Source organism: Taurulus bubalis (assembly GCF_910589615.1).
Source record: "Taurulus bubalis genome assembly, chromosome: 6".
NCBI classification, from domain to species: Eukaryota; Metazoa; Chordata; class Actinopteri; order Perciformes; family Cottidae; genus Taurulus; species Taurulus bubalis.
Genome location: NC_136594.1, coordinates 279673 through 295000, shown reverse-complemented (window position 1 = coordinate 295000; position 15328 = coordinate 279673). Strand labels below are relative to the sequence as shown.

General features: G+C 46.7%; 1 protein-coding gene across 1 annotated transcript in view; it reads right to left on the bottom strand.

The window, feature by feature from the left end:
- LOC306737691 (calpain-1 catalytic subunit-like) overlaps positions 1-14648 on the bottom strand; it is a gene marked incomplete at its 5' end in the record, with an annotated part of 18325 nt that extends 3677 nt beyond the window's left edge. Inside the window, 13 exons of the mRNA XM_079219447.1 lie at positions 1-19; positions 247-286; positions 362-573; positions 7467-7648; positions 7939-8099; positions 8476-8550; positions 8845-8930; positions 9023-9106; positions 9197-9365; positions 10063-10196; positions 11026-11144; positions 13082-13151; positions 14409-14648. The exon at positions 1-19 is cut by the window's left edge and continues 47 nt beyond it. Coding sequence (XP_079075573.1) covers positions 1-19; positions 247-286; positions 362-573; positions 7467-7648; positions 7939-8099; positions 8476-8550; positions 8845-8930; positions 9023-9106; positions 9197-9365; positions 10063-10196; positions 11026-11144; positions 13082-13151; positions 14409-14648 — 1591 coding nt within the window. The remainder of the gene's footprint in view (positions 20-246; positions 287-361; positions 574-7466; positions 7649-7938; positions 8100-8475; positions 8551-8844; positions 8931-9022; positions 9107-9196; positions 9366-10062; positions 10197-11025; positions 11145-13081; positions 13152-14408) is intronic.
- Between the last annotated feature and the right edge of the window lie 680 nt (positions 14649-15328).

The following is a 15328-nucleotide window of genomic DNA, read 5'->3' as shown; positions in this document are numbered from 1 at the left end:
CGTCCGCTGAGATCTCCTCCTGCAGAGAAGAAGAACCACGGCAAGGTCAAAGGTCATCCCGACACAGAGCCCCTTACTTCTTACTATGATAAGGTAAATGTCAACGTTCTACAGAACCGGACGATGAACGAGGAACCTGAGATACGTTTGAATATCGAGCGGTTAAACCGGAACGTTTGTGTTCTGTTGACTAAAGAGAGGAAAGATGAACGTCATGACCAACAGAAGAGGAAGACCATTCCTCACCTCTTCGTCAAAGTTTGCCACCACGTCGTCGTCCATCTCCCTGCAGAGAAGCCCAGCGTCAGAGAAAGTCCACATTCAAGTCCTCACTGGGATCACAAAGCTCCCACACACTCACTCGGTCTCGGACTGTTTCTCGGTGAAGACCCTCAGGACGAAGTCAGCCTCCTTCGAGGGCTCGAAGGTCGACGGGACGATCAGGTATTCGCCTGGCGGGAGGCGGAGCCTGGCGCTCACCTCCCGCAGGTTGATGAAGGTCTCTGAGCGAGCGCAGGAGGACTGACGCAGGAAGAAGTCCTTCTTCAGGTGGACGCTCGGCCCACCGCGGTGCTGCCGGACAGACGCTCACGCTCAGCTGGGGTTCCGTTACGTAAGACTAGCTAGCTGGTCTTACGTAACGGAACCCCAGCTGAGCGTGAGAGGAACGTTTCATGTGTTCTGAACTCACTCACCTCCTCAGGAATCTGTGAGGAAGACGAGAAACACAAAGAAGAAGAGTTGCGAAACAGAAAGAGCGTCTCTGATAGCATGCTAACGTGCTAATGTGCTAATCATGGTTACGAACGCATTACCAGCTGTTGGGATGCTTTGAGGTAGCTCCTACTGTCGCTAGGTGCTTTTGAATGTTAATAACACGAATAATAACAATAATTAAAGCTGCGAGCAGCTGTGACTGGGCCCTCGTTTCAAGCACGTCGGGGACGCCGGCGGGTCGCCGACTCTCCCGGCCTCGAACATCCGCCTGGCAGGCGAACGTTCTCGGACGGACGAGCCGGCGACCCTTCACCGTTTTTCACCGAGGGCCACAAACAGAAAAAAATATATGAAAGTCTGGGCTACTCAGGTGAGGTATATGGCCAAATGAATCAAATGAGGTAAATTATGTATGTATGTATGTATGTATGTATGTATGTATATATATATATATTTATAAATCACATCAGAGGAAATTTGGCCTTTTCCAAGCTCCAGTAGAAGTCGGTAGGGAGAGAAACTGAAGCTGGTTCTTCAGAGATTCATCACTGCATCTCCATCAGTTCTAGTTCAGACTCTCTTCACTTCTTCTGCATCATCAAGAAGGGAGGCGAGAACAGCTTGAATTCGTTCTCAATAGCAGAAAGATCTGGGAAGCGCAGACTGAGTTCTGTCATTTGATGTGATGACAGACACATATTTCCTCTTTTTCGCAGAAAGGTTGACCTCTGGAAAATGGAATATATGTATATATATTTTGTACATGTAAATATATATATATATATATAAAAGATAAAAATATGTATTAAAAGTGATCAAAAGCTTGAGGTTTCATGGAACGGCGTGGAAGTGGTGTGACGACTATTGCATGTGGTTCGTGATCATGCAGCAAGCTGTTGTAACTCCACTGTACTTTGTCAAAACTGTTCCAAAGTTAACATGCTTTATGAGAGGCATGGCTGGAAGACTTCTGCATGCCAATGTGAACTCATAGTCAGAGCGCCACCTACTGGGAAACTATGGCAATTTGAACTGGAAATGAAGGACGAAAATGAAATTGGCCGACTTCTGGTACGGTTTAGAGCATGGTCCCAAGAGACTTATTTTTAAGTTTATATGTGGTACATACGCCCATCAAATATTGTATATCTATGTTGAACGTACTGCGAGGGCTGCTTTGTTGAATTTAGTTGAATTTACCCCTACGAAGTTAATGGGTCCTTTTCTTTTGAACACAAAGAGATACAAACAAGCTTTTGATGTATTGTGATGAAATTGAACCTTTAATGATCCACAGAGAATTTTGTAAAAATCGAAGCCAGCGTTTAGGAAGATTTGAGGAAAAAATTGTTTTTATCAAAATTCAAAATGGTGGAAATTCTAAGTAGGCGGACTTTAGTGCGACCATATACTTTTTTGTAGAGCAGACACAACCGTACATGTGTGCCAAATTTCAGGTCAATTGGTGATAGGGGGCGAAAACTGTGGGCTTTCACAACTCACAGATTGTCAAAAAAAACACGTTTTTTTAGGGGGCGCTATCTGACTTCCTGTACGGTTTAGAGCATGGTCCCAAGAGAGTTATTTCTAAGTTTACATGTGTTACATATTCCTAGGAAGTTTCATACATGTAGGTCAACCGTAGCGCTGGGGCTGATTAATTGAATATTTGTAGGGGGCGCTATCGAGCCGAAGTTCCAGTTTTGAGTCATTCAAGTCATATCGGGCAACTACATCTTTGCCTTTAAATGTGTGTGCCAAGTTTAGTTACGTGTCGAGCATGCTTAGTCCCTCAAAAGTACCTTCGTTGTTGACCGCGAAGGATGGGGCGCCACGGCAACAGCGTTACACAAAAATCAAAAGCTTTAGGGGCTCACATCATGAAAGTCTTATGTTTGTCTAGAAGTAATTGGAAGTTGATCTGATTGACCGACTAAGAGAAGCAAGCCAAAGTATAGAAATATTTACTTCATGTTGCCATTAGGTGGCGCTATGACTCTAATTAAAAATTAGACTGCACATGTCTTCAGGCCTGGAGGCTGATCAAACATGTGAAACCTGGAAAGGATCTTATCATGTGGAGTCGAGTTACATCGGTTTATTCGGTCATGGCGAAGAAACGAACTTCTGCGATGGACCGACGCTACGCCGTTCAACGGATCCTTACAATCTTCAAGGTGATGCATTATCAATGTCTTAAGTCTGTTCCGACTCATTTTGAGAGGGATCTGAATAATCTGTGAGGAGCACGGTGTACAAGTAGAAAACATGTAACTTCCTGTTGCCTCTAGGTGGCGCTATGACTAGGATGACAATTGATCATATGGATGTCTTCAGGGTCAGGAGGTCATGGCATATGAGAAATATGGAGTAGATTCCATCATGTACGGCCGAGTTAAAGCAACTTCCATTTTCATGGAAAATGGTGTCTCTTTGCCGCTGCTCTGCGCTCACATAGTTCGATATTTTGAAAATCCTGAAATAACTTTTCCCTGCAAAGGTCTCAACATCATATTGCCCGAATCTGAAATCAATCGTGTGTAATCTCTAGGAGGAGTTCGTCAGAATACAACGCCTGAAAACAAGGAAAATGCCAAAATTGAGCGGTTCACTGCAGCGCCCTCTAGTGTTTGAATATTATGAAACAATTTGTGTACGTTAAGGGACACGATGTTGACATATGCTACAAAGTTTGTGAAGATAGGCCAAGTAATTAGGAAGTTATGTGTATTGACACATTGAGCCACGCCCCTAAGAGGTTAATTGGTTAATAACTTCTGAACGCAATGAGATATCAACACGGTTGACAATACCGTTTGATTACATTGAGCCAATGATGATTCACAGAACATTTCGTAAGAAACGGACCCAGCGTTTAGGAGGAATGGGCAAAAATGTGTTTTTTACAAAATTCAAAATGGCGGAAAATCTAATTAGGCGCATTTTAATTTCACGGATGAGTTTTTTGTAGAGCAGTCCCACCCGGACATGTGTGTAAAATTTCAAGTCAATCGGTCAAAGTTCGCAAAAACTGTGGGCTTTCAGCCTAAAGGGGGCGCTATAGAGACATTTTCTCAGACTTTTGGTCGACACCCAAATTATATTAAAATTTTCGCCGAGTCTGATGGGTGTGCAAAGTTTGAAGAATGTAGGTTTATCCCAAGCACCTCTTTTCCATGCAAATAGGTCGGGAATAATAATAATAATAATAATACTTCGCATTTCAATAGGTCCTCGATCTGACTACGTCAGTACTCGGGCCCTAATAATAATAAGGGCTTTGAGTCATAGGACTAAAATATAATGAGCCTTTAAGACAGATGCTGGGTCTCTGAGTTGGGTGGTCTCTAGTGGATTTCTAGTGTGTTTGGGTGGTCTCTACTGTGTTTGGGTAGTCTCTAGTGTGTCTCTACTGTGTTTGGGTGGTCTCTTGTGTGTTTGGGTAGTCGCTAGTGTGTTTGGGTAGTCTCTAGTGTGTTTGGGCTGTCTCTCGTGTGTTTGGGCTGTCTCTAGTGTGTTTGGGTAGTCTCTAGTGTGTTTGGGATGTCTCTACTGTGTTTGGGTGGTCTCTAGTGTGTCTCTAGTGTGTTTGGGTAGTCTCTACTGTGTTTGGGTAGTCTCTAGTGTGTCTCTACTGTGTTTGGGTGGTCTCTAGTGTGTTTGGGTAGTCGCTAGTGTGTTTGGGTAGTCTCTAGTGTGTCTCTACTTTGTTTGGGTGGTCTCTAGTGTGTCTCTAGTGTGTTTGGGTAGTCTATACTGTGTTTGGGTAGTCTCTAGTGTGTCTCTACTGTGTTTGGGTGCTCTCTAGTGTGTCTCTACTGTGTTTGGGTGGTCTCTAGTGTGTCTCTAGTGTGTTTGGGTGGTCTCTAGTGTGTCTCTACTGTGTTTGGGTAGTCTCTACTGTGTTTGGTGGTCTCTACTGTGTTTGGGTAGTCTCTACTGTGTTTGGGTAGTCTCTACTGTGTTTGGGTAGTCTCTAGTGTGTCTCTACTGTGTTTGGGTAGTCTCTACTGTGTTTGGGTGGTCTCTAGTGTGTTTGGGCTGTCTCTAGTGTGTTTGGTAGTCTCTAGTGTGTTTGGGTGGTCTCTAGTGTGTCTCTGCTGTGTTTGGGTGGTCTCTAGTGTGTCTCTAGTGTGTTTGGTAGTCTCTAGTGTGTTTGGGTGGTCTCTAGTGTGTTTGGGCTGTCTCTAGTGTGTCTCTAGTGTGTTTGGGTAGTCTCTACTGTGTTTGGGTGGTCTCTAGTGTGTCTCTAGTGTGTTTGGGCTGTCTCTAGTGTGTTTGGGTAGTCTCTAGTGTGTTTGGGTGGTCTCTAGTGTGTCTCTGCTGTGTTTGGGTGGTCTCTAGTGTGTCTCTAGTGTGTTTGGGTGGTCTCTAGTGTGTCTCTACTGTGTTTGGGTAGTCTCTACTGTGTTTGGGTGGTCTCTACTGTGTTTGGGTAGTCTCTAGTGTGTTTGGGTGGTCTCTAGTGTGTCTATACTGTGTTTGGGTAGTCTCTACTGTGTTTGGGTAGTCTCTAGTGTGTCTCTACTGTGTTTGGGTAGTCTCTACTGTGTTTGGGTAGTCTCTAGTGTCTCTACTGTGTTTGGGTGGTCTCTACTGTGTTTGGGTGGTCTCCACTGTATTTGGGTGGTCTCTAGTGTGTCTCTACTGTGTTTGGGTGGTCTCTAGTGTGTCTCTAGTGTGTTTGGGTAGTCTCTACTGTGTTTGGGTGGTCTCTACTGTGTTTGGGTGGTCTCTAGTGTGTCTCTACTGTGTTTGGGTGGTCTCTAGTGTGTCTCTACTGTGTTTGGGTAGTCTCTAGCGTGTTTGGGCTGTCTCTAGTGTGTCTCTGCTGTGTTTGGGTGGTCTCTAGTGTGTTTGGGTGGTCTCTAGTGTGTCTCTAGTGTGTTTGGGCTTTCTCTAGTGTGTCTCTGCTGTGTTTGGGTAGTCTCTAGTGTGTCTCTAGTGTGTTTGGGTAGTCTCTAGTGTGTTTGGGCTGTCTCTAGTGTGTTTGGGTAGTCTCTAGTGTGTTTTGGTGGTCTCTAGTGTGTCTCTAGTGTGTTTGGGCTTTCTCTTGTGTGTCTCTGCTGTGTTTGGGTGGTCTCTAGTGTGTTTGGGTGGTCTCTAGTGTGTCTCTAGTGTGTTTGGGCTTTCTCTAGTGTGTCTCTGCTGTGTTTGGGTAGTCTCTAGTGTGTCTCTAGTGTGTTTGGGTAGTCTCTAGTGTGTTTGGGCTGTCTCTAGTGTGTTTGGGTAGTCTCTAGTGTGTCTCTAGTGTGTTTGGGCTTTCTCTAGTGTGTCTCTGCTGTGTTTGGGTAGTCTCTAGTGTGTTTGGGCTGTCTCTCGTGTGTTTGGGCTGTCTCTAGTGTGTTTGGGTAGTCTCTAGTGTGTTTGGGTGGTCTCTAGTGTGTCTCTAGTGTGTTTGGGCTGTCTCTAGTGTGTTTGGGCTGTCTCTAGTGTGTTTGGGCTGTCTCTACTGTGTTTGGGTGGTCTCTAGTGTGTTTGGGTAGTCTCTAGTGTGTTTGGGCTGTCTCTAGTGTGTTTGGGCTGTCTCTAGTGTGTTTGGGTGGTCTCTAGTGTGTTTGGGTAGTCTCTACTGTGTTTGGGTAGTCTCTAGTGTGTTTGGGCTGTCTCTACTGTGTTTGGGCTGTCTCTAGTGTGTTTGGGTAGTCTCTACTGTGTTTGGGTAGTCTCTAGTGTGTTTGGGCTGTCTCTAGTGTGTTTGGGTAGTCTCTAGTGTGTTTGGGCTGTCTCTACTGTGTTTGGGCTGTCTCTAGTGTGTTTGGGTAGTCTCTAGTGTGTTTGGGTAGTCTCTAGTGTGTTTGGGCTGTCTCTACTGTGTTTGGGCTGTCTCTACTGTGTTTGGGTAGTCTCTAGTGTGTTTGGGTGGTCTCTAGTGTGTCTCTAGTGTGTTTGGGTGGTCTCTAGTGTGTTTGGGTAGTCTCTAGTGTGTTTGGGCTGTCTCTAGTGTGTTTGGGTGGTCTCTAGTGTGTTTGGGTAGTCTCTAGTGTGTTTGGGCTGTCTCTAGTGTGTTTGGGCTGTCTCTAGTGTGTTTGGGCTGTCTCTAGTGTGTTTGGGTAGTCTCTAGTGTGTTTGGGTGGTCTCTAGTGTGTCTCTAGTGTGTTTGGGCTGTCTCTAGTGTGTTTGGGCTGTCTCTAGTGTGTTTGGGCTGTCTCTAGTGTGTTTGGGTAGTCTCTAGTGTGTTTGGGTGGTCTCTAGTGTGTCTCTAGTGTGTTTGGGCTGTCTCTAGTGTGTTTGGGCTGTCTCTAGTGTGTTTGGGCTGTCTCTAGTGTGTTTGGGTAGTCTCTAGTGTGTTTGGGTGGTCTCTAGTGTGTCTCTAGTGTGTTTGGGCTGTCTCTAGTGTGTTTGGGTAGTCTCTAGTGTGTTTGGGCTGTCTCTAGTGTGTTTGGGCTGTCTCTAGTGTGTTTGGGCTGTCTCTAGTGTGTTTGGGTAGTCTCTAGTGTGTTTGGCTGTAGCTCAGGGGGGATGAGTGGTCGTCCCGCAACCACAAGGTAGCCAGCTCGATCCCCAGTCCCCCCATAGCTCACATGTCGAAGTGTCCCTGAGCAAGACACCCAACCCCCAGCTGCTCCCCGGGCGCCTCTCAGGGCTGCCCACTGCTCCCTATCCAGGGATGGGTCAAATGCAGAGAAGAATTTCCCCAAGGGGATAAATAAAGGATACTTTCTTCTTCTTTCTAGTGTGTTTGGGTGGTCTCTAGTGTGTCTCTACTGTGTTTGGGCTGTCTCTACTGTGTGGACGTCTCCTTGACCTTGACCTCTGACCTCGTAGATGGCGAAGCCGATTGTGTGCGTGTCCTGGCCGTGGCGGCGGTGGCGGCGGCGGTCTTTCTGCATCAGAGCCACCAGGAAGCTGCAGGTGTTCTCGTCGTCCTCGGGGTCGTCGTCCTCCTCCAGCAGGGAGATCTTGTACTGAGGGTTGATCCAGAACGTGTCTGCAAGGCGGCAGCCACAGCCAGTGCATCATGGGATATGTAGTTTTCATAACAAAGATGGTGGAATGTGTACAGCTGGGTTCAGGTGCAGGACAAAAGCTCAACTTTGGACACTTGAACTGTATTTAAACTGTGGTATATATATATATATATATATATATATATATATACATATATATATATATATATAACCTATATTATATGTATTATAATTATATTATAATAACTCATTATTAATGGTTGATAACTCATTTTAATGGTTAATAAGTGGTTATTATGAGCGTCCTCACTGGGGTGGTTCCTGCAGCCTCCGGCGGTGCTTCCTCTCCTCCAGCTGCCCTCAAACAGCGTCGTGGTCCAGAACCTGGTGGAGTCCTGGCTCAGGGCGTCCGGGGTCAGGTTACAGATCTCCAGCCGGGAGAACTGACGCAGGAACTCCTGGAACGACATCCTGACAGACACACGGACATTGTTGGCGACATTGTTGGCGACATTGTTGGCGACATTGTTGGCGACATTGTTAGCGACATTGTTGACGACATTGTTGGCGACATTGTTGGCGACATTGTTGGCGACATTGTTGACGACATTGTTTGCGACATTGTTGACGACATTGTTGACGACATTGTTGGCGACATTGTTGGCGACATTGTTGGCGACATTGTTGACGACATTGTTTGCGACATTGTTGACGACATTGTTGACGACATTGTTGACGACATTGTTTGCGACATTGTTGGCGACATTGTTGACGACATTGTTGTCGACATTGTTGGCGACATTGTTGGCGACATTGTTGATGGACACGTCTTCCCTCGCCGACCTACCAGAACTCTCCGTCCTCCATCTTGCAGAGCAGCTCGTCTTTCTCTGCCGAGTCGACGGAGCTCCACTCCGACGAGCTGGAACACAAAGCACATTCGTCTCTAGTGTTCTCAACCCGTCTCTAATGTTCTCAACCCGTCTCTAGTGTTCTCAACCCGTCTCTAGTGTTCTCAACCCGTCTCTAGTGTTCTCAACCCGTCTCTAGTGTTCTCAACCCGTCTCTAATGTTCTCAACCCGTCTCTAATGTTCTCAACCCGTCTCTAGTGTTCTCAGACCGTGTCTAGTGTTCTCAACCCGTCTCTAGTGTTCTAAACCCGTCTCTAGCGTTCTCAAGCGGGTCGTCCGTGTTCTTAGACCCGTGAGCACTGACCTGTCGCTCCAGGCTCCGGTCCACTCCACCTGACCCCACGGGTTCCTGATCCGGATCAGACGTTCATGCCGGCCTCGGTAGTCCACCTGCAGAGGACGGGACAAACAGACGTCCGGAGTCCGACACGGAGACCCGATCCGGATGCAGGTCGGTGCTGATGTGACGAAGGTGAGCTCACCTGCTGGAGTCCGGTCACAGAGTAGGCGTGGCCTTTCACCAGCTTCTTGAAGGTCACCGCCTCCATGTCCAGAGAGCTGGTGATCTGAGGAGACACAGGACAGCAGTGTAGAGAGCCTTGACTTTATTTACCTTAATAATCACTCAATGGTTCAGAGGAGGTCTGAGGACTGACGTCGATGGAGCAGCCCAGCAGGGACTCTCTCTCCAGAGCTTTACTGATGACCCGATGGAGGTCTCTGGGAGCTTTCTTCAGCTCGTACATCTCTGACACTCCGCCGGTGAAGTCCTCGAAACCCTCGGTGGTGCTGCCTCCAGACAGAGCCTCGTAGGACCCGTTGAGCCTGAACATACGCAGAAAAACAACCAGTAAACACTCAGTAAACAACCAGTAAACAACCCGTAAACACTCAGTAAACAACCAGTAAACACTCAGTAAACAACCAGTAAACAACCCGTAAACAACCAGTAAACACTCAGTAAACAACCCGTAAACACTCAGTAAACAACCAGTAAACACTCAGTAAACAACCAGTAAACAACCCGTAAACACTCAGTAAACAACCAGTAAACAACCAGTAAACACTCAGTAAACAACCAGTAAACAACCCGTAAACACTCAGTAAACAACCAGTAAACAACCAGTAAACACTCAGTAAACACTCAGTAAACAACCAGTAAACAACCCGTAAACACTCAGTAAACAACCAGTAAACAACCAGTAAACAACCCGTAAACACTCAGTAAACAACCAGTAAACACTCAGTAAACAACCAGTAAACAACCCGTAAACAACCGGTAAACAACCCGTAAAAACAAACAGTAAACAACCCGTAAACAACCAGTAAACAACCCGTAAAAACAAACAGTAAACACTTAGTAAACAACCAGTAAACAACCCGTAAAAACAAACAGTAAACAACCAGTAAACAACCAGTGAACACTCAGTAAACAACCAGTAAACAACCCTTAAACAACCAATAAACAACCAGTGAACACTCAGTAAACAACCAGTAAACAACCAGTAAACAACTTTCTTACTTGGCGTAGGCCTTCTCCAGCAGGGCGCTCCAGTACTCGCTGCCTTCAGCCGAGTGGACGAACATCAGCTCTCCGTCTTTGACCGGCAGGCGGTCGTCGATCACCACGTCCACCCACTCACCGAACTGCCAGAACTGAGACGGGAGGAAGAGAGAGAGTCCATGTAAAGGTAAAACCTCAGAGGATCTGAGAGTAGAGAGGCTCAGGTAGAAGAGTAGAGACGCTCAGGTAGAAGAGTAGAGAGGCTCAGGTAGAAGAGTAGAGAGGCTCAGGTAGAAGAGTAGAGAGGCTCAGGTAGAAGAGTAGAGAGGCTCAGGTAGAAGAGTAGAGAGGCTCAGGTAGAAGAGTAGAGAGGCTCAGGTAGAAGAGTAGAGAGGCTCAGGTAGAAGAGTAGAGAGGCTCAGGTAGAAGAGTAGAGAGGCTCAGGTAGAAGAGTAGAGAGGCTCAGGTAGAAGAGTAGAGAGGCTCAGGTAGAAGAGTAGAGAGGCTCAGGTAGAAGTGTAGAGAGGCTCAGGTAGAAGAGTAGAGAGGCTCAGGTAGAAGAGTAGAGACGCTCAGGTAGAAGAGTAGAGAGGCTCAGGTAGAAGAGTAGAGAGGCTCAGGTAGAAGAGTAGAGAGGCTCAGGTAGAAGAGTAGAGACGCTCAGGTAGAAGTGAGCCAATCAAAAACGGATAATCAATACAAATGATCAGGAAAAATATCAAAAATATGTCAAATATGACTCTTTAGTGCTTCTTATCAAAGTCAATGCTGTCTCTAAATCATCACGCTCTCCTTTGTTTTTCAGAACCAAAACAAAACTCCTAAGTTCCACTTGAAGTAACAGGTGAGTGGGTGTGGCCTCTGAGCAGGTGAGTGGGAGTGGCCTCTGAGCAGGTGAATGGGAGTGGCCTCTGAGCAGGTGAGTGGGTGTGGCCTCTGAGCAGGTGAGTGGGTGTGGCCTCTGAACAGGTGGAGTCTCACTTGGAAGTGGAAGATGCCGGCGTATTCGTGGTTGAAGTTCTGACCGAGAGGAACAACGCGATGTAGCAGCCGGTCGTTCAGAGTCAGAGACCCGATGGCAGCGAGCAGCCAGCAGTCTCCTGTTGACACACATGAACAGACACACTTCAACTTCCTTCAGAACCAGAGTTAATACAGATGTACAGACACACTTCAACTACCTTCAGAACCAGAGTTAATACAGATGTACAGACACACTTCAACTACCTTCAGAACCAGAGTTAATACAGATGTACAGACACACTTCAACTACCTTCAGAACCAGAGTTAATACAGATATACAGACACACTTCAACTACCTTCAGAACCAGAGTTAATACACATGTACAGACGCACCTGATCCAGACCTGATCCAGAAACAGACCTGATCCAGAACCAGACCTGATCCAGACCTGACCCAGACCTGATTCAGACCTGAAACAGACCTGATCCAGAAATAGACCTGATCCAGATCCAGACCTAAACCAGACCTGAACCAGACCTGATTCAGACCTGAAACAGACCTGATCCAGAACCAGACCTGAACCAGATCTGATCCAGACCTGAACCAGACCTGATCCAGAACCAGACCTGATCCAGATCTGAAACAGAACCAGACCTGACCCAGACCTGAACCAGATCTGATCCAGACCTGACCCAGACCTGATACAGACCTGATCCAGACCTGATTCAGACCTGAAACAGACCTGATCCAGAACCAGATCTGATCCAGACCTGAACCAGACCTGATCCAGAACCAGACCTGAACCAGACCTGATTCAGACCTGAAACAGACCTGATCCAGATCTGAAACAGAACCAGACCTGACCCAGATCTGATCCAGACCTGACCTGATCCAGACCTGATCCAGACCTGAAACAGAACCAGACCTGAATCAGACCTGATCCAGAACCAGACCTGAACCAGACCTGAACCAGACCTGATCCAGAACCAGACCTGATCCAGACCTGAAACAGACCTGATCCAGAACCAGACCTGAACCAGATCTGATCCAGACCTGATCCAGACCTGATCCAGATCTGAAACAGAACCAGACCTGATCCAGACCTGATCCAGACCTGACCTGATCCAGACCTGATCCAGACCTGATCCAGACCTGAAACAGAACCAGACCTGAACCAGACCTGAAACAGACCTGATCCAGAACCAGACCTGAACCAGACCTGAACCAGACCTGATCCAGACCTGAAACAGACCTGATCCAGAACCAGACCTGAACCAGATCTGATCCAGACCTGATCCACACCTGACCTGATCCAGACCTGATCCAGACCTGATCCAGAACCAGACCTGAACCAGACCTGAACCAGACCTGAAACAGAACCAGACCTGACTGATCAGGATCATACTGATCAGAATCATACTGATCAGTATGATCCTGATCAATATGATCCTGATCAGTATGATTCTCCCCATCATCTGGTTCAGGTCTGGATCATACTGATCAGGATCTGGATCATATTGATCAGGATTATACTGATCAGGATCATATTGATCAGGATCATACTGATCAGGATCATACTGATTAGGATCATATTGATCAGGATCATATTGATCAGGATCATACTGATCAGGATCAAATTGATCAGGATCAGGCCCCTGATTGGAGGAGAAGATGTTTCCAGGAAGCGTTAGCTTGTTAAGTGAACATCAGCTGACTCATTGTTCTGAAGAAGCACTCTGACGGTCTGTGGGGACGCACTAATGCTAAGCTAACGTCAGCAACAACATGGTGCTGCTAATGTTTCCGGCTAATGGAGTTTCCACCCATTCACTGATCAATAAACTGATCAATACAAGGTCAGAGCTGATGGACTGAGTGCTGCCTTCAGGTGCTCCTCGTGAGGTCTGTCAGGGTCTATGTACATCATGTGTGTATATATATATACACAATATTTACATAGTTTTATATACATATTTACATAGGTTTCCATCTGTTGAACTCCATGTTTACTCTCTGACAGTCAGCTGGTCTCTTAGCAACCGTCGTCAGGGAAGTCACATGACCAGGACTCACCCAGCGCTCCCTGGCAGATGTCCGTCCTGGTGGCTCCGCCCACAATGAACTGGGGGTTCTCTGTTAGCTCCTGAAACGACCAATCAGAGACAAGCGTGACATCATCATCATCGTCTCTGTGCTGATGGTTATTGTCTCATATATATATATATATATATATATATATATATATATATTTATATATATATATATATATATATATATATATATATATATAACTAGTATTGAATATACACATATATATATATATATATATAACTAATATTAAATATACACATATACACACACTGCCCTGAGGACCTGATTGAAGACAGGAGGACTGACTCAACGTAACACACTGACCTCCACTGAGTTAGTGAATGTATTATTTATGTATGTATTATTCATTATGTATTATGTATTATACATTATGTATGTATTATTCATTATGTATGTATTATTCATTATGTATTTATCACCCTGGGTTACGTTATATTCTCTAAACACGTCAACAGGCTCAATCTGGGGTTAAACTGATATTCTCAGTTTGATTCTTCACTTCCTGCCACAAACAGGAAGCAGTGCCTGGTCCTGCGAATCACAGCCCTGATTGTGTTCAGTGGTGCCCTGCAGTGTGTCTGCCAGGCTCATGGACAGGATCAGGGTTTGGGTTCTCACCGTGGGTCTCTTTGCCCTGCAGCCTGTCTGACAGTCTCATGGACAGGATCAGGGTTTGGGTTCTCACCGTGGGTCTCTTTGTCCTGCAGCCTGTCTGACAGGCTCATGGACAGGATCAGGGTTTGGGTTCTCACCGTGGGTCTCTTTGCCCTGCAGCATGTCTGGCAGGCTCATGGACAGGATCAGGGTTTGGGTTCTCACCGTGGGTCTCTTTGCCCTGCAGCATGTCTGACAGGCTCATGGACAGGATCAGGGTTTGGGTTCTCACCGTGGGTCTCTTTGCCCTGCAGCATGTCTGCCAGGCTCATGGACAGGATCAGGGTTTGGGTTCTCACCGTGGGTCTCTTTGCCCTGCAGCCTGTCTGACAGGCTCATGGACAGGATCAGGGTTTGGGTTCTCACCGTGGGTCTCTTTGCCCTGCAGCATGTCTGACAGGCTCATGGACAGGATCAGGGTTTGGGTTCTAACCGTGGGTCTCTTTGCCCTGCAGCATGTCTGACAGGCTCATGGACAGGATCAGGGTTTGGGTTCTCACCGTGGGTCTCTTTGCCCTGCAGCATGTCTGACAGGCTCATGGACAGGGTCAGGGTTTGGGTTCTCACCGTGGTTCTCTTTGCCCTGCAGCATGTCTGACAGGCTCATGGACAGGATCAGGGTTTGGGTTCTCACCGTGGGTCTCTTCCACTCCACCCCGCTGGTTTTGGCGGTAAACGGTCCGAGTTCCTTGAAGCCCAGGGAGGCCGGTTCTGCGGGGAACATTGGGTCCTGGAACAGGGATCCGTTCTGCTGACAGTCCTCCTTCAGGGCCCGGAAGTCCTGGTTCAGGTAGACTACAGCCTGCTGGACCGAGCCCAGACCTCCAGCCCTCTGCCGGTCCTTCTGGATCCGCCCAGACACGCCTCCAAACATCCTGACCCACAATACACCAGAGTAATCAGCATGTTAGCATGCTAACACCTGGTAGACATTAATCAGCATGTTAGCATGCTAACACCTGGTAGACATTAATCAGCATGTTAGCATGCTAACACCTGGTAGACATTAATCAGCATGTTAGCATGCTAACAACTGATAGACATTAATCACTATGTTAGCATGCTAACACCTGGTAGACATTAATCACTATGTTAACATAGTGATTAATGTTATCTGTTATCAGAGACATAAATATAAACATGCAGGTGTTTGTACCTGGTTTCCGTCCAATGGGCTCGCAGGACGCTGACGGGAAACAGAAGTCTGGTTAGTTCATTGGATACTGGACCAACAACACATCAATAAAGCCATTTTATTGTATACGGGTAGCTCATACAGGTATGAGAACACTTGTATACAGGTATGAGAACACCTGTACACAGGGATGAGAACACCTGTATACAGGGATGAGAACACCTGTACACAGGGATGAGAACACCTGTACACAGGGATGAGAACACCTGTATACAGGTATGAGAACACCTGTACACAGGGATGAGAACACCTGTACACAGGGATGAGAACACCTGTACACAGGTACGAGAACACCTGTACACAGGGATGAGAACACCTGTACACAGGGATGAGAACACCTGTACACAGGTACGAGAACA